The 18888-nt window shown below is 34.4% G+C and overlaps 1 protein-coding gene across 2 annotated transcripts; it reads left to right on the forward strand.

Annotated features, from left to right (window-relative positions):
* Positions 1–345: 345 nt before the first annotated feature.
* On the forward strand, positions 346–18542 carry LOC110463623 (phospholipid scramblase 1-like). 2 transcript variants are annotated; one of them, XM_021518392.1, is made up of 9 exons: positions 346–451; positions 7152–7244; positions 9076–9234; positions 9486–9563; positions 11606–11745; positions 12064–12228; positions 13166–13327; positions 14963–15001; positions 15442–18542. In XM_021518392.1, the coding sequence occupies exons 2-9, from the start codon at positions 7175–7177 to the stop codon at positions 15472–15474; spliced, it is 846 nt and encodes a 281-aa protein (XP_021374067.1). In that variant the 5' UTR covers positions 346–451; positions 7152–7174; the 3' UTR covers positions 15475–18542. The 2 variants fall into 2 exon arrangements, with proteins under 2 accessions (XP_021374067.1, XP_021374068.1); XM_021518393.1 differs by lacking the exon at positions 346–451 and adding an exon at positions 6263–6315.
* Positions 18543–18888: the final 346 nt, after the last annotated feature.

The raw sequence follows: 18888 nt of genomic DNA on the forward strand, positions 1-18888 counted from the left end.
TAATTTCAACCTTTCATGGTGTTTTTTTTTTATCTTATAGTACTTAAATGATTTTGGCATTTCATATTACTTTAACAAAAATAATTGTTTTTAACATTTTTAATGCCACCTCCCAGGAACAAGTGCACTCAAACCTTTGAGTCTGATCCTTGTAAAGGAAGAAGAAAAAGCAGCATCTGATTACTAGGTCCGACCTTATTTGATAAACGAACAACTGTGGTCCGACCGGTTCAACCGTTTATTTTATATAAAGTGAGGGAGGTTCACAGAACAGCCAACAATCCGACACTTTCAGACCTGAGTAATGTCGACGTTGTCGTTCTCGTTATAACCGCCCACGGTTTCAGGCGTCGTAAACCGTTCACGTTACTGTGCTACAAAACATCAGCAACTGGTAGGGAAGGTTTCGGGCGTTGTCACTTGCAAGAATATACAGTCGGATTGCGAAAAGGTAAGTAATAGACGGGCACATTTGATATACTTTAGATGTGATATATAAAACTGACCATTATTTTTTTGGTTAAAAATGATGCATACATCTAGGCGAGGCAATGATCAGTGCAAGGGAAAGCATGACATTCCTCGACTGAGTAGTGTGTATTAGCCCTCTTGCCTACCTATCGATCACCATGTCCCAATTTTTGACAAATTAATCGGTCATTTCTGACCGCAACATCCATGTCCTGAGTGTTTATGTTACCATATTGTAGTGTTAACCGTGCTGGAATGTTTTAGGCTGCTAGAGGAGACGAGATATGTGTTAAACAAGTTCAATTCAACCCTAAAAGTGAACTGTCAAGTTTTTAACATACAGTGTGACTACACAAATTCAGTACCTGGTAAAATACTTCCGCAGTCTTATCGGTTTTGTTAGATTCCCGATTTTTTTTTTCCTTGTACATTATTTTGTGTTACAGAAGTAAAGTTAGGTCACTTTTGGTAAATATCATGTACTTGGTTTATTTTTTAATTTTACCACAATTTTAAAACTTGTATCAGCCCTTTCAGCCCAGGGTGTCTTCATGGGTTATTGAAATGAAACTTTCCATCAAACATATACAAACTTTCAACGGAAGGAAAATTGACTACCCTCTGACAGGTGTATAAACTTAATAAACTATAGAAGAAAAAAATATGTATCATTAATTACATCAAGTAGTTTATGACATTATTGGTCAATTAAATGCAAGTTTAAAATATCAATTCAGTGATCTTAGATCCTTATTTCTTCAGTTCATATGCAGTGGCAGATCCAGGGAGGGGTGTGTGTCAAGAACCCCCCCCCCCCCCCCCCCCTCCCAAAAAAACCCCTGAAAATTTTCTTTAAAAATCATGTATTTTCACCATTTTCCTCAATTTTTCCCTACATGGACCCCCCCCAGGTAGTTCTCTGGATCCACCACTGATATGAGTTCATTGACTTGTTTATAATAATCATATATTTATCACTATCTGTTATGGAAGTGCTTTTCAGTTACAAGTATTTTCATACATTGTTTTTCTGAAACTACAAGTTCAGAGAATCCAAATGAAAAGAGGTTGGAAACTTCATCATGCATGTATAAAAATATATATATATATCCGAAAGACTGTTCAACTAACAACAATGTTGGTTGTGACAAAAACCAACAAAAAGTTTTAAATACCTTGTGTCACATACTGTTGTTGTATTGTAATGCTTTGTATTAAGGCTGTTGTGGTGAAAGTGGGCTAGGTGAAGCATGGTTAATACCCTGAAACATAACTTAGACAGATTAATCTTTTCCTGTGTATATGTACACCTCGTCTATGTACTGGTGAATTTAGTGGTTTAATTCTATACAGTTAACGGTGAGTGAAAGCTAAGAACTAAGTCGAACCTCACGATCATGGTGGTTGATCTCTTATACAGTGTACACAAACCTAGGAGACAAACCCTTCGTCAACTCTGCCTGTCACAAGGTAAATTATCGGGTAAAAAATTACGAAATATTTGGGGAGAAGAAACATTCTTGTCAGTTAGATATTCTTTGTTGGGGAGTATTGTACAATTGTATAATGTATGTACATGTTATTGTACTAGGTAACAGGAAAACAAACTGTTATATATTTTCGGCCTTATGCAATAATGGCACACAAGCAATCTATTTATAGATTCAGTGCAGGATTTAAAAGAACCAATGCACTAATGACTTTTATAAGACAAACCATTACATAACTATATAGATACAAAGTCAATAATTTTACCATACAAAAAGTGAACTGTTATTAGTGATCAATCTACAATTTATTTTCATGGGTCCTTTTCAACTGTATTGCTAAAAAAAATGGGGTCACCAATGTTAAATTTATGCAAGTATTTTCAGGAATTCTACGAGTCCCTTCAAAATTCTACGAGTCCCTTCAAAACTCTACCAGTACAAGACTAATTGGGACTCATATGTAGATTGATCACTGCAGTGTGTAAAAACAGCAGTTGTGACAGAGCCTACACATATATATGTGTAAAAACAGCAGTTGTGACCGAGCCTACACAGATGTATAAAAACACCAGTTGTGACAGAGCCTACACATATATATGTATAAAAACACCAGTTGTGACAGAGCCTACACATATATATGTATAAAAACACCAGTTGTGACCGAGCCTACACAGATGTATAAAAACACCAGTTGTGACAGAGCCTATACACAGATGTATAAAAACACCAGTTGTGACCGAGCTTACACAGATATATTGTTGTTTTTGCTTAATGTCCCTTATCTCTGGGATAAGACGCAGACAGTTTGATGGTCTGACGTTTGTTGGAAGGTCTACAGCGGGCGTCACAGGTTTTACTGTATTGGTTATTTCTGCTTTACCTGGTGAAGGCAAAAGAATGCATTTTGAAGGCAGTTTATAATCATTTATAATAAGTTTATTTCCGCTCATACATACAATATTATTAATGTTGTTACAGAATTGTATGTAAACATGTTCCATTTATATGTTCTTGTCATGTAAACATGTTCCATTTATATGTTCTTGTCATGTAAAATTATGGATATTTCAAGGCTTTGTTAATGGGTTAATTACTGTGTAATATTCAACATTAAAAGTTCTGTGTAAACAAGATCATTTCTCAACTCCATGTCTCTAGTTAAAATAATGTGTTAATAGAAAACAATCACAAGAGTAATCTAGTTAGCCATGCCTTGGCCTTTTAAATAGATTTCTGGGTTAGTGAATTTAGTGACAGTACATGTATACTTAATCATTAGGACGTTACATAGGTTTGGGATAAAATATTCAAAATCTGCCCATTGACTAAAACTCTCAATATGAAAGTATATTTGTACGACCTGTATTCCTTGGTTAAATACATGGCATAATGCTCAAAATAGGACAGGACAGGTCAGACTCTGAGCTGATCTTGAAGTGCCCTGGTACTGTAAGGGGTTTAGGCCTAGCCTAGAGTCGAATCAAATTTCGGGGAGTCAAAACCAACTCTCAATTAATTATAAGGGTCTACCTTCAGTCCTAGGCACAGGAAAACATATTTCCCACATAGGAAAACCATAGAAAAATAAAAATGGAACACAATATTTACATACAGTACAATATCATATATATAGGTATTTTTTGGGACACAGACATTGCAGTCCTGGACTTGAGCATTTCCTGTGGGACTAATAAACATTTGGAGAATGCACTCTATCCCCTAGTTATAGGACTTTTTTTTAAAAATATTTTGAAATTATGGTCAGAACTCTCATGAAAATTCCTACAAATATCTCTGGTACATTAACATATATTCTTGTATATATTGTATTTTATATATGGTAACTTTAAGTGATACATATGCAGCTGTTGATAATTCCTGTACCAAATTAAAGGTTTAAATAACTCAAAGTATTTTATACACACATGACCTAATTGTGGAGCATAAAGACCTAAAAATAATAACTGGTGTGTTTCTGATTTCCCTACTGATGCTATTTTTTACCTTTCCTTAAATGTTTTTGAGCCATATTTTACTGTCCTGGCACGAAGTGCCTGTGAGTTTATGGTATATGGTGTGTTCTGTCCGTTGAACGTCAACTAAATTTCTTTAAACAATTTCTTCTTAAGAACTTGAGGACCTCGGGTCTTGATGTTTTGCTAGTATGCACCTGGGACAGATCAGTGCTATAACCTTTCTTCCAATAAATGACCTTGATCTGATTTCAAGGCAAAGTTCTGTGGTCACAGGTGTAGAAATGTTTAAACAACTTCACCTGAATAACAAGTAGGACCTAGGTGATGACATTTGACCAGTATATGTACCTGGGATATAGTGCTATGAGGTTTCCTCAAATGGATTGAAGGTCACAACGCGTACGGAAGGGTCGAATATGTTTGAACAACTTCTTCTATAACAGACACATATGGTGATGATATTTGGCCAGTAGCATGCTGTGATGTGGTGCCATAAACTTTCCTCAAATAAATGACCTTGACCTACCACATATTTGCTGTGTAGAGATAAAAACGTAACATTCATTTGACTAGATGTACAGTGTCTAGCAGTGTTCTCTGTAAGAGGTAGACAGGATTTGTACATAATAAACCAAAATGTTTGATGAACATTAATGCAAATGATGAATAGGTTTCAAATTCAGGATTTCTAGGTTTCAGAGAATTAACATTGACAACTTGCTATAGTGCTTAAACATTCAGGTTCCAGCTAGCTGTGATGTTGCATTCAATTTGTTTAATGTATACAGGTGCTGAATTTTTCTAACTGCCTGCCTATAGTGGACGGTATATACATACAAATGATAAAAATCTATTCAAATTCATTTGTACATGTATGTATATACATGAAAAATCATTGATCCTTGTACAATGTATATTGTATACATGTGCACAGTGTACAAGTTATGAATTACATATTTATCACACATCAAATCTTGTAGGTATATGTTCAGATTATAAATTACACATTTACCACATTTTTTCCCCAAAAAAGTAAAACCTTTTCATTTGAATTGTCACCTCCTACATTATATTGACATACGTGATCATGAATCATCGTGAATGGTGGGTGGATGTCTTATGTCGCAATAATTACCAGTAGTGTATTGATATATATAGCAAAGTACAGAAGTAAACGTAAGGAACCATGTATTCTTATTATGTATAATAAGTGGGTGTGGTCATGGAGTGTTATACATGAACAGTATGTATTGTGTGTTTACATCATACCATGATGGTCTGTTCCTCACATGGATACGTAGATGACATGCTATTTGTAGGTGTATAAGTGTCTGTCTACGTGAATTCTCTCTACAAAAAATAAAATTGAGATTATTTATAAGACCAGTTAATACACCTGCTATGTATGTACAGGTGTAATAATTGGATGGTTGTGATAATACACCTACAACACACTCCCGTATGACATAAGCAGGGAAATGTACCGTAAGATACCACTCAAGTTGGAAATTAACATTTTGTTTGTGAAGTGGAGGACATAATATCAATCAATATTGAATGAACAGTCTTCAGATCTGTCATTTTGATTCTATTCAAAGTCTAACACGAAACATTTGATCGCCGTGTAGTGTAGACTTTTTTATACCGACAGTATATATATTGATTATGGAATGGCCGTCCTGTAACACTGTATTGTCCAATTGTATAAAATATTCTCCTGGGGAAGGTCCGTAATACAAAGTTTAGGTTGTGTACATGTACACATTGTATAAGTACATGTATACTATAATACAATTGGTAAGCTCCTTGACGAGGACACGTCCCTCCTCCGTACACCTTTAGCTTGTGATAGCTCACCTTTACATTAGAATGTTCTTTATTGATTGTTCCTGTTATAACTGTCACCGAATCATCTGATTTAGGAACTTTTCATACACAGGGCCTGCCCACATTTAACACTGTGTCTTGTATGCATTAAAGATTTTAGCATTCAAACAGACCACACGATTTAGATAAAACATGTAAAACAATAAACAAACAAATTCTATACTACACCTTACACTGTATTGTGTATTACACTAAAGATTTTCAGTTTAATACACAATACAGCATATGTAGTGTAGATTCTGTTTGTTTTTGTCTATTGTTTTTCCGAGTGGACAGGTGATATCCCATACTTGCATTGACAACCACTACCAGTAACTATAAAACACATTCCTGATAATTAGTTGCTCAGTCCAGGTATTGTGGTATACCTATCGTACATATAATATTGGTATATGTATGACGTAAGTGCTGATGGTGTGTTGTATAAATAGATCTAAATAGGCAGTAGTACTGATAGTGTTAGCACACCTTGAGGGTAACATTCTTGATATGTGAGTTTTTCAGCAACACAAATTCTTGATTTTGTCTAAATTTTCAGCACACTTATCATGACATGCACTGAAATACTGTTGAACATGTATAGGAGAGAAATCACTGTAAATCCATGATCATTTACAAGATAAAAGATACGTTTGAATTCATTTAAAAAAATGTTACCATTTCTGACTTGTAATGTTATATTTCTGACTTGTAAAGCTACCATTTCTGAATTGTATTATTACCTAAATGTGTTGTGAATCAGCGGTTTTAGAAATACTTAATTGAAACTTAACATAAACGTTAAAGTACCTGTACATTGTTAGCTTTGTGTATGTAGACAAGTACAGTTTGTTTAAATGGTATTGAAAATTATCGCTGGCTATACGTTTTAAAAAGTGTACATTGCACTAACAGTCTGACAGTGGGTATATTTATTTTGTTATCAGTTGTTATGATCCTTGGATTAAAATCTAAAGCTGTCTGGATTGCTAGGTACATTGTACATGTACTGTTAGTGTAAGGCAACAAGGAATTAATATTTACCTTTTTAAAAAGTCAATATTTACATGTTTTGAAACTCAGTTTCATGTACATTTATATATATATAATTATTATAATTTCTGACTTGTAATGTTACCATTTCTGACTTGTAATGTTACTATTTCTGACTTGTAATGCTACCATTTCTGACTTGTAAAAAGTTACCATTTCTGACTTGTAATGTTACCATTTCTGACTAGTAAAGCTACCATTTCTGACTTGTAATGTTACTATTTCTGACTTGTAAAGCTACCATTTCTGACTTGTAATGCTACCATTTCTGAATTGTATTATTACCTTTTGTCAGATTTGTAAAGCAGTAGCTACACCATGTCAGCCTACCCAACAGCATCACCTGATGGCCAGGCTCCACCTGTAGCGAAACAGCCTATCCCCGGAGGTAAATATGTGTGACCACAGTAGTTTCTACCCAAACCAAATCATCTCATTACATACAAGATATGTAATCATACATCTACATTAATTTATATACGTGTACTAGCAAATCTCATCATATAAAATACATTGTCAATGGCATCATCTCCCCTTGCTAATATAGCATCATTTGTGACATCTATGCATGCTCATTGAAAATGGTTACCAAAAGTATAATTAATTAATGTTAAACATAATCCTAGCATCATGTTAACTGACAAATAGTTACATGTGAAGGTATTTAAAATCAATTTCAGTAATTTGTGAAGTTTACACATTTTTGCATCTTGGATTTATTGAATCCTTTCATTATTTTTTAGGTCACCTGAGCTTTGCTCAAGTGACCTATTCTAATCGCTTTTCGTCCGTCGTGCGTCGTGCATAAACTTTTACATTTTCAACTTCTTCTCAAGAACCAGTGGATGGATTTTTTTCAAACTTGGTCAGAATCATCCTTGGTAGATGAGGCTTCAAAATTGTAAAATTGGGATTCCTACCCCAACCCCTGGGGCCAGGGCGGGCCCCAAAGGGAAAATTAACCAATATTTCAAAAATCTTCTTCTTCAGACTCAGAGGTACTACACTCATTTTCTCTGCATGGAAAGAAAGATCATCCGGGGCTTTACTTAAATTGTAAATTTCAGGACCCCCGAGCTATCCGTTCTCCCTTGGGGAGGGGGTAAAGTTTACTATAGTTTATATAGGGAAATAACACTTTTGGGTATATTTTGACAACTTTCTGTAGGAAATTATTTTTACTTGGTGAGAATTATCCTTGGAGGTAGATGGTTTCAAATTGTAAAATTGAGATTCCTACCCCGACCCCTGGGGCCAGGGCGGGGCCCCAAAGGGAAAATTAATCAATATTTCAAAAATCTTCTTCTCCAGACTCAGAGGTACTACAGTGATTTTCTCTACGTGGAAAGAAAGATCATCAGGGGCTTTACTTAAATTGTAAATTTCAGGACCCCCGAGCTATCCGTTCTCCCTTGGGGAGGGGGTAAAGTTTACTATAGTTTATATAGGGAAATAACACTTTTGGGTATATTTTGACAACTTTCTGTAGGAAATTATTTTTACTTGGTGAGAATTATCCTTGGAGGTAGATGGTTTCAAATTGTAAAATTGAGATTCCTACCCCGACCCCTGGGGCCAGGGCGGGGCGCCAAAGGGAAAATTAACCAATATTTCAAAAATCTTCTCCTCCAGACTCAGAGGTACATTTGTACTACAGTGATTTTCTCTACATGGAAAGAAAGATCATCAGGGGCTTTACTTAAATTGTAAATTTCAGGACCCCCGAGCTATCCGTTCTCCCTTAGGGAGGGGGTAAAGTTTAATATAGTTTATATAGGGAAATAACACTTTTCGGTATATATTTTATCCATTTTCAGCAGAAAATTACTCAAACTTAGTCAGAATCATCTTGGGTGAATGAGAGTATTACTTTGTAAAATTCGGATTCCTGCCCCATCCCCAGGGGCTAGGGCGGGGCCCCAAAGGGAACATTTACCAATATTTTCAAATTCTTATTCATTGATGACATATCAAGTATTGTATTTCACTTAGTTTACATGCAGATTTCCACATCACATCTTCACAATAAAATAAAGCTACCAGTATCCAGGTGACCGCTAAGGCCCTTGGGCCTCTTGTTTTATAATAAATAACTCAGGGCCTCATAACAATAGACCTGTGTTCTAGTAGATTTAATGCCAATGCATGTACAAAGTATGTACCTGATCAAAATGCATTTTTATGTGTGCATATTTATAAACTTTGTCCTTTTTTAATAGGTCCAGGCCAGACACCTATGGCCCCAGGGGCAGCTCCTGTTGGTCCCGGGGGTTGGGCAGCAGGACCCCAACAGCCACCAGCCAACTGCCCCCCAGGGCTTCAGTACTTGGCCCAAGTAGATCAACTGCTCGTCAAACAGAAGGTGGAGGGTTTTGAAGGTAAAAGCTGGTACCATGTGTTAGATACTCATCAATCTGTACAACATTGTTCTAGAATAGAAAAGGTAATTTTGGTTTGCCTTTCAGAACATAATTTCAAAAAAGATTTTTACACTTTTAAAGTTTATTTAATTTGCACTCTTTTTGTAGATGAAACAAAGTTTGAGGGTGCACTCATACATTATCATAGTTAAACCTGTGTTCTTTTAACTCATTGAAAAAGTTTTACATTTCGTAATTTTACTTTACAGCTGTGACAGGAATTGAGACCAACAACAAGTACGAGGTGATGAACTCTCTCGGACAGATCGTGTATAGAGCTCATGAAGGTAACATTCTAGTTGTACACCAAAAAGATCGTGTTTAGAGCTCATGAAGGTAACATTCTAGTTGTACACCAGACAGATTGTATATAGAGCTCACGAAGGTAACACTCTAGTTGTACATCAGCATTAAAAGGTCTCGTACATATTGTGTAAAGAGCTCACAAAGGTAACACTCTAGTTGTACATCAGTATTAAAATGTCTCGGACAGACTGTGTAAAGAGCTCACGAAGGTAACACTCTAGTTGTACACCAGTGTTAAAATGTCCTGGACAGATTGTGTAAAGAGCTCACGTAGGTAACACTCTAGTTGTACACCAGTGTTAAAACATCTCATACAGATTGTGTAAAGAGCTCGCGTAGGTAACACTCTAGTTGTACACCAGTGTTAAAATGTCTCGGACAGATTGTGTATAGAGCTCACGTAGGTAACACTCTAGTTGTACACCAGTGTTAAAACATCTCGTACAGATTGTATAAAGAGCTCACGAAGGTAACACTCTAGTTGTACACCAGTGTTAAAATGTCCCGGACAGATTGTGTATAGAGCTCAGGAAGGTAACACTCTAGTTGGACACCAGTGTTAAAATGTCTCGGACAGTTTGTGTATAGAGCTCACGAAGGTAACACCCTAGTCGTACATCAGTAATTAAATGTCCTGGACAGATTGTGTATAGAGCTCAGGAAGGTAACACTCTAGTTGTAAGTAATTAAATGTCTCGGACAGATTGTATAAAGAGCTCACGAAGGTAACCCTCTAGTTGTACATCAGTAATTAAATGTCTCTGACAGATTGTGTATAGAGCTCACGAAGGTAACACTCTAGTTGTACCTCAGTAATTAAATGTCTCGGACAGATTGTGTAAAGAGCTCACGAAGGTAACACTCTAGTTGTACATCAGTAATTAAATGTCTCGGACAGATTGTGTAAAGAGCTCACGAAGGTAACACTCTAGTTGTACATCAGTATTAAAATGTCTCGTACAGATTGTGTAAAGAGCTCACGAAGGTAACACTCTAGTTGTACATCAGTAATTAAATGTCTCGGACAGATTGTGTATAGAGCTCACGAAGGTAACACTCTAGTTGTACCTCAGTAATTAAATGTCTCGGACAGATTGTGTAAAGAGCTCTCGAAGGTAACACTCTAGTTGTACACCAGTGTTAAAATGTCTCGGACAGATTGTGTAAAGAGCTCACGAAGGTAACACTCTAGCTAGTTGTACATCAGTAATTAAATGTCCTGGACAGATTGTGTAAAGAGCTCACGTAGGTAACACTCTAGTTGTACACCAGTATTAAAATGTCTTGGTCAGATTGTGTAAAGAGCTCATGTAGGTAACTCTCTAGTTGTACATCAGTATTAAAACATCTTGGACAGATTGTGCAAAGAGCTCACGTAGGTAACACTCTAGTTCTACACCAGTATTAAAATGTCTCGGACAGGTTGTGTAAAGAGCTCACGTAGGTAACACTCTAGTTGTACACCAGTATTAAAATGTCTTGGACAGATTGTGTAAAGAGCTCATGTAGGTAACACTCTAGTTGTACATCAGTATTAAAACATCTTGGACAGATTGTGTAAAGAGCTCACGAAGGTAACACCCTAGTTGTACACCAGTGTTAAAATGTCTCGGACAGATCGTGTATAGAGCTCAGGAAGGTAACACTCTAGTTGTACACCAGTGTTAAAATGTCTCGTACAGATTGTGTAAAGAGCTCATGAAGGTAAAACTCTAGTTGTACACTAGTGTTATTTGATAGATCCCTGTTGCTGTACCCCTAACAGATGTTTATTTCACTAAAGTTTTGACATGAGGATACCTATTTGATAGATCCCTGTTGCTGTACCCCTAACAGATGTTAATTTCACTAAAGTTTGACATGCGGATATCTATTTGATAGATCCCTGTTGCTGTACCCCTAACAGATGTTAATTTCACTTAAGTTTTGACATGAGAATACCTATTTGATAGATCCCTGTTGCTGTACCCCTAACAGATGTTAATTTCACTAAAGTTTTGACATGACAATACCTGTTTGATAGATACCTGTTGCTGTACCCGTAACTGTTGTGGAGCAAAGCGACCATTTGACATCAAGATCACAGACAACACTCACAAAGAGGTCATTCACCTGTCCCGAGGACTCAGGTGTTCTTCTTGTTGGTTTCCCTGCTGTCTACAGGTAAATACACCTTTTGTTCTTTGTTTGTATTTTCTCTATCATGTATGTATTATTCTTAATGTCTTCACACAACACAGTGTTACTAATAATTTAAGAATACGAAATTATGTTTAGACCCCTGTTCAAGAATACCTGGGAATCTTATAATTTGATATTGAAATAAAAAGGCCAAATCTGAAATTTCTGACGTAAGTATAGTAAGCGGTATATTATGATGAAATGATAGAAGCAGAAATGCATAAATTATATCGATGAGATTTCAGAAGTGTCTGGTAACATTTATATACAAATATACCATACTGTGATCTTGTATTACAGAAAGTTACTGTTGAAGCTCCACCAGGAAAGGTCATCGGGTATGTGTCACAGTCCTGGAGCTGTTGCAAGCCACGTTTCTGCATTGAGAATGCCGCAGAGGAAACTGTGCTGAGGATTGTGGGCCCGTGCTGTACATGGAACATGTGTGGAGATATTGAGTTTGATGTAAGATATATTCTACCAGATTTTAGAATGCTGTTGATACAAACCTGTTTTCTAAATTAACTGTTAATATGCATTATAGAAGTTTTCAGTCTTGATAAATTCACTTACACATTCTGCGCAAGTTGACAGCTGTTATAGGAAAGCTATCGTCACCATGCTGCTACAATCAGTATTGTTTTCATCATGTCTTTATTAAATTACACAATTTTAATGCGACTTTTCTGATGGAAGTCTAGCTAGTGTGTAAAATATGGCCCCCCTCTTTACTGATGCTTTTATAAAACTGACGCTTATAGGCTACTTCTACTGACTATATTCATTGACACAGGTGTTTATTGAGCATTGACACAGGTGTTTATTGAGCATTAACCTAACTGTAATGGACAGTTCTAAATTACATTATCAACTCCTTTTCATTCCAATAGCAGTAAGACATCTTGCTATGACATAAACTGGTATGTATCCTAAAGAGGTTTGTCAAATATTATAGATCCACTGATTTAGACATAAAACTTGCAAACTAAATAGGAAAGACTGAAGGTGGTGTTTTATAATGACATAAATCAAATAAAGAATAGACAAAAGGTAATATTCTATTGTGCTGCCAGATAATCATAACGTACAAATGTTATATTTTTGATTGAAAACTGAAGACACATTTGTTTAGTTTTGGATCTAAAATAAATTGATACCATTTCTTTTGTTTAGTGAGTCCGGGAAAACAATAGTTGGTTAGGGTCATTAAAATGTGCTTCTACCTCTCATTTACTTTCGGAATAGCAATAACTTTTAAGTCTGATCACATTAGCTTTTAAAGAATAATTTTCAGGCAAAATTTTAAAAATACATATTGATGGACTCTTGTCAAGTAATGGTACATCTTATTTGATACGTCCTTTTGTCTGTTACTATCGTAAACTGTTTTGCTGTGTTACAGGTTTACGCGGCAGATGAGGAGACATTCGTTGGTCGTGTGACGAAGCAGTGGTCGGGACTTGCAAAGGAAGTGTTTACTGATGCTGACAACTTTGGAATTTCGTTTCCACTCGACTTGGACGTTAATGTCAAGGCTACCCTGATGGGGGCAGTGTTTCTTATTGTAAGGTTCTCACCAGGAATCATTTGTTTTGTTTGTTGATTATGTAGCTTATAACTTATTTGTCTGAATGATTAGAAACCAGTCTGGAAAGATCTGGTGCTTATCTAATACAGAATGTCTGTTGTAGGGGTAATATTGTACTGTTTTTAAGACCAGTTTTATTCTTTTTATAAAGGTTTAGGTAAAAAGATACTAAGCATTGAGAAATAACACAGATTTTCAATAAGATTGTTTCAAAGAATTGAATAAATGGACTATGATTGTTACCAAGTTGATATATTTTAACTGTCATTCCATTTTGTTTTACTTCTCTCTGTACTACTTTGTTTTACTTCTCTCTCTGTACTACTTTGTTTTACTTCTCTCTGTACTAATTTGTTTTACTCTACTTTGTTTTACTTCTCTCTGTACTACTTTGTTTTACCTCTCTCTGTACTACTTTGTTTTACTGCTCTCTGTACTATTTTGTTTTACTTCTATCTGTACTACTATGTTTTACTTCTCTCTGTACTACTTTGTTTTACTTCTCTCTGTACTACTTTGTTTTACCTCTCTCTGTACTACTTTGTTTTACTTCTCTCTGTACTACTTTGTTTTACTTCTCTCTGTACTACTTTGTTTTACTTCTCTCTGTACTGTTTTGTTTTACTTCTCTCTGTACTACTTTGTTTTACTTCTCTCTGTACTATTTTGTTTTACTTCTCTCTGTACTACTTTGTTTTACTTCTCTCTGTACTATTTTGTTTTACTTCTCTCTGTACTACTTTGTTTTACTTCTCTCTGTACTATTTTGTTTTACTTCTCTCTGTACTACTTTGTTTTACTTCTCTCTGTACTATTTTGTTTTACTTCTCTCTGTACTACTTTGTTTTACTTCTCTCTGTACTATTTTGTTTTACTTCTCTCTGTACTACTTTGTTTTACTTCTCTCTGTACTATTTTGTTTTACTTCTCTCTGTACTACTTTGTTTTACTTCTCTCTGTACTATTTTGTTTTACTTCTCTCTGTACTACTTTGTTTTACTTCTCTCTGTACTATTTTGTTTTACTTCTCTCTGTACTACTTTGTTTTACTTCTCTCTGTACTATTTTGTTTTACTTCTCTCTGTACTACTTTGTTTTACTTCTCTCTGTACTATTTTGTTTTACTTCTCTCTGTACTACTTTGTTTTACTTCTCTCTGTACTATTTTGTTTTACTTCTCTCTGTACTACTTTGTTTTACTTCTCTCTGTACTATTTTGTTTTACTTCTCTCTGTACTACTTTGTTTTACTTCTCTCTGTACTATTTTGTTTTACTTCTCTCTGTACTACTTTGTTTTACTTCTCTCTGTACTACTTTGTTTTACTTCCCTCTGTACTATTTTGTTTTACCCTTTCTGTACTTCTTTGTTTTACTTTTCTCTGTACTACTTTGTATGTTAATATGTGTATCCTGTATGCTATTGTATGTATCCTGTATGCTATTGTATGTATCATGTATGCTATTGTATGTATCCTGTATGTATCCTGTATGTTGCTGTAGGTATCCTGTATGTTGATGTAGGTATCCTGTATGTTGCTGTAGGTACTTTGAATATAACTTAATCATATATTACTCTATGTTTTCTGACATATTTGTGCTGTTTGTTTCAGGATTTCATGTTCTTTGAGAATAACACAAAGAAAGATGATGTAAGTACAAGTTAATTCAATTCTAATAGAATGTAGTCGAGGTAGTAGAATTACAGACATGATGTACTGGTCGAATTGAGTAGTAGGTGATCAGAATATGTCGTTCCAAATTATGTTTAAATTTGAAATTTGTTGTTTGCAAAGACAAACCTGAAATGTTTTAAGGTCCCTGCCAGCATGAAGTGTTTTCTGTTGGTACAGTGTAGGTGTCAGTACTTCTGTTATTATAAATCATGGCTAGACTTTACATTAATTGCCATTACTCAAATGTTCAACTGTCGTCAAACTTCATATGAAGACAGCTTCTTATAGAGTACTCTACCAATATTTCACATGTATGTCACTGTGACCTACTTTTTCGGATTTTACTTAAATTAGCTCTATTTAAATCAAGCAGGAGAAGGGCCTAAGTTTAATAAATTCTTTTTTGTCTTTTTCAGAAAGGAAAGAAAACGTTATCAGGAAGTGCCTAATCCTTTGGAAGTCGAGGTGTCATTGCTCACATCATTGGAGATCAAAGTTCACCTTTCTGCATCATATAATTTGATGACGATATATCTTATGTTGTATGACACAAACTGACCAACATATTGTGGAAACTCATTTACTAGTAATGTTCTAAATGCTGAAGTCGTTGAAAATAGTTAGTTCTGATCTCTTCTTTGAAAACACTGTCATTATTTTTGGAAGATGATAAGGCTGTTCTGCTTGGCTAAATGAGATGCCAAAGGCCCAGTACTCTGTATAAACTTGTACATGTAACCTAGGCTGAGTATATATGGGCTCTTCTTATTTTTTGATTATTTCTTTATGTTTGTTCTTGTTAATGGCCCTGAATGACTAAAATTGTGAATTGGCTGTGAAACAAAAACATATTTTATTTCCTTATTTACAGAAAAAATTATTGAAAATGATATTTATATTACACCTTCATCTGTGGAATGTGTAGTACATGTTTTTGTATCACACACTATTATTTGGTTGTTCTATTTATATATGATTTTATAAAACAAACACACATTTACATATGTACCATTATCATTTCTTGCTGCCTTTATAGTTATAACAAGTTAAAAATATTTTTAGACCAACAATTCTCTGTCCTGAAATCTGCTGATTGTCTTATGTTGTACCCATTGGTTTTTCCCTTTTTCTAATTAGATGCTTTGATGGGCATTGTAGTTGTACTGTTAGATGGACGATATTTTTTCTCTTTTAAAACAATAAAGAAAAACTGTATGAAGAAACTTGTGAATGTTATTACGATATTGATTGCTTTTATAGTATTCTGGTTGTAAATTACAGTAACATTATTTGATTTTGAGGACTTAAAAATTCTAAAATAGTGCTGCTGGGTTTTTAGAAACTGTAAAAATAATACTAATAGAGAAGCTTCTCCTTCTAATAATACTCTCTAAGTTCAATCTTTTATAGAAAATGTGTATAATTGTACATATATAATACCTCAAAGTAACTCAAACAATCATGTTGAAATATCTTTTAAAACTTTGTTGGATGTTGTAAAATATACTTCCAACATCTAAACATTTATTTCAACCAGTTACACTTTGTAGGAAGTGCAACCTTTTTAAAGGCTTTCATCTGTTTGAGCCAGTTTCTTTGTAGAAAAGCGTTTATATAAATGTTGTGCCTTATTTTCAAACAGTTATTGTGGCACTTGATTTTGAGGTATTACATAACTTTACATCCTATTTTATAATATGTGTCTTACTAATGATTTAAACTTCTCTTGTCTTTGATTTGAGTAAACTATGATAAACTAGCTAGAAAGTCATCAAAATATTCCCGACTTAGTTATTAAATATCCTTGTTTTCTTTCATCATCACATTATTATCCTGTCTTTAATTGGTTGGCGGTTTATACTTAAAGCATTTAAGTGTAACTCATTTATAGTTGCAGTATCATGTGTATGATTTGTACGTAACGATTGTGTTATTTATATGTTTTTTCTGAACAACGTTGTCACCAACCTTGACAACTAAATCTTCAATAATATAAATCATCTTCATTCAGTGACTTTTAATTTTCGATAAGAATTATTTTGAGAGATGATTTAATGTTTTTGAAATACCTACGGACAATTATGATTTAAAAAAATATAGTGTGACGAAAGAGCAGATTGTATTTGTAACTTTCTTGAAATGTTCACACTATATCTGTGGTACATATACATGCATTAGATTGTGGCAACTCTACTAATACAGAAATGTGTATCTCTTTGTAGTGAATCAGTAATTGCTGTTTGTGATGTGTTAAGTTCTCTAGTATTGATGACGTATATCTTTCTGTGTGTGAAGTTCCCTGGTATTGATGACGTATATCTATCTGTGTGATGTTCCCTAGTATTGATGACGTATATCTATTATATCTATCTGTGTGAAGTTCCCTGGTATTGATGACGTATATCTATCTGTGTGTGAAATTCCCTGGTATTGATGACGTATATCTATCTGTGTGAAGTTCCCTAGTATTGATGACGTATATCTATTATTTCTATCTGTGTGAAGTTCCCTAGTATTAATGACGTATATCTATCTGTTGTAGTTGTTGTTTTGATGACTACTACTGTTGTAGTTTGTTATGACTTCATATCTTTTACATTATGATTTACGTTGTACATATACCTAACCTTGATATTTCACCAACTACTTTAGATTAACTAATGGCATTTTAATATATAGGTTGAATTACTTTCTTGTTGTACACATACATATTTTTCGTTTCAGTAAAGGGTGGATATATTTTTTAAAAAACCACTGTTTTTACGATGTTGAGCCTTTAATGTGTCCTTTTGTTACTAAATTGAAATTGAATCCTACACATTAAGGGTAGGGTATACAGCTGTTGTTGAAAGATGATAAAAAGTGATTCATGATATTTTATGGTCCTGAACCCTTTCACCCCTATGCAACTTTAGTAGATTCTACCATGCATTGATATGGAAGAGTCCATTATGGTCTAAAGTGGTGAAAGGGTTAAAGTTTAATTTTGCTGTATAACATGAATTTAAGATTTCATAAGAATTTTTTCCTAAAAGTTCAATATTATAGACTGAATCATTACAATATAATTTTATAACCCTTTAAATTGATTCTTACTTGATAACAATTCTGTATGTATGAAAACGATCTGTTTATTATAGCTATGTGCCTCTGCTGTAATGGGTCAAGACTTTTCTTTTTGAAAAATATTTCTGTGAAGTTTGTTGAAACCTTTTTTACCACGTATGAGATAATGTAATTTTTAGGATTTTTTTTTATATATTCCAAAATTTTGATTTAGTCTGATTTTTAAAGTTCTACACCCTGATATTATGTACAATGTACTGTTGTATACATGTGTTTCCCAACACATATTTGTATTACATGTATCTATGTAGGACAGTTACATAGAATAGATTTATAAAGATAATTATAGATGAAGAACTCACTGTATATATTTCTGGCTTTTATCTTTTGTCTTGATATATATGTATACATATAAATTACTCCAGTCATTAAAATCTTACATGAAGCCTTATAAATATCTTCCTTGTGTTTTCCGCTTTCTTAGTAAAAGTGACATTGTCAGGACATAACATTGATAGGATGTTACACAAAAATGTCAATTAACTTTTATGAACCTGACATTAATGTAAAGTGAAATTAATGTGGTGTTACCATTGATAATAATGGCAATGTGGGTGTCAAGTGCGTTGGACCTATTACCTTTTAGCGGTAGGAAGGAAACTACTTTAATAATAACTGGCTTGTGAAGTAAATATTCTTATTATGAAGTTATATACATACATTATTGTGTAAATCGTTTAAGCATTGAACTGATTCTATTTGGTGTTCATGGTCGGTATGAATGCCAACTGGAAACG

The sequence above is a fragment of the Mizuhopecten yessoensis genome, unplaced genomic scaffold, assembly GCF_002113885.1.
Source record: "Mizuhopecten yessoensis strain PY_sf001 unplaced genomic scaffold, ASM211388v2 scaffold10919, whole genome shotgun sequence".
In the NCBI taxonomy this organism is placed as follows: Eukaryota; Metazoa; Mollusca; class Bivalvia; order Pectinida; family Pectinidae; genus Mizuhopecten; species Mizuhopecten yessoensis.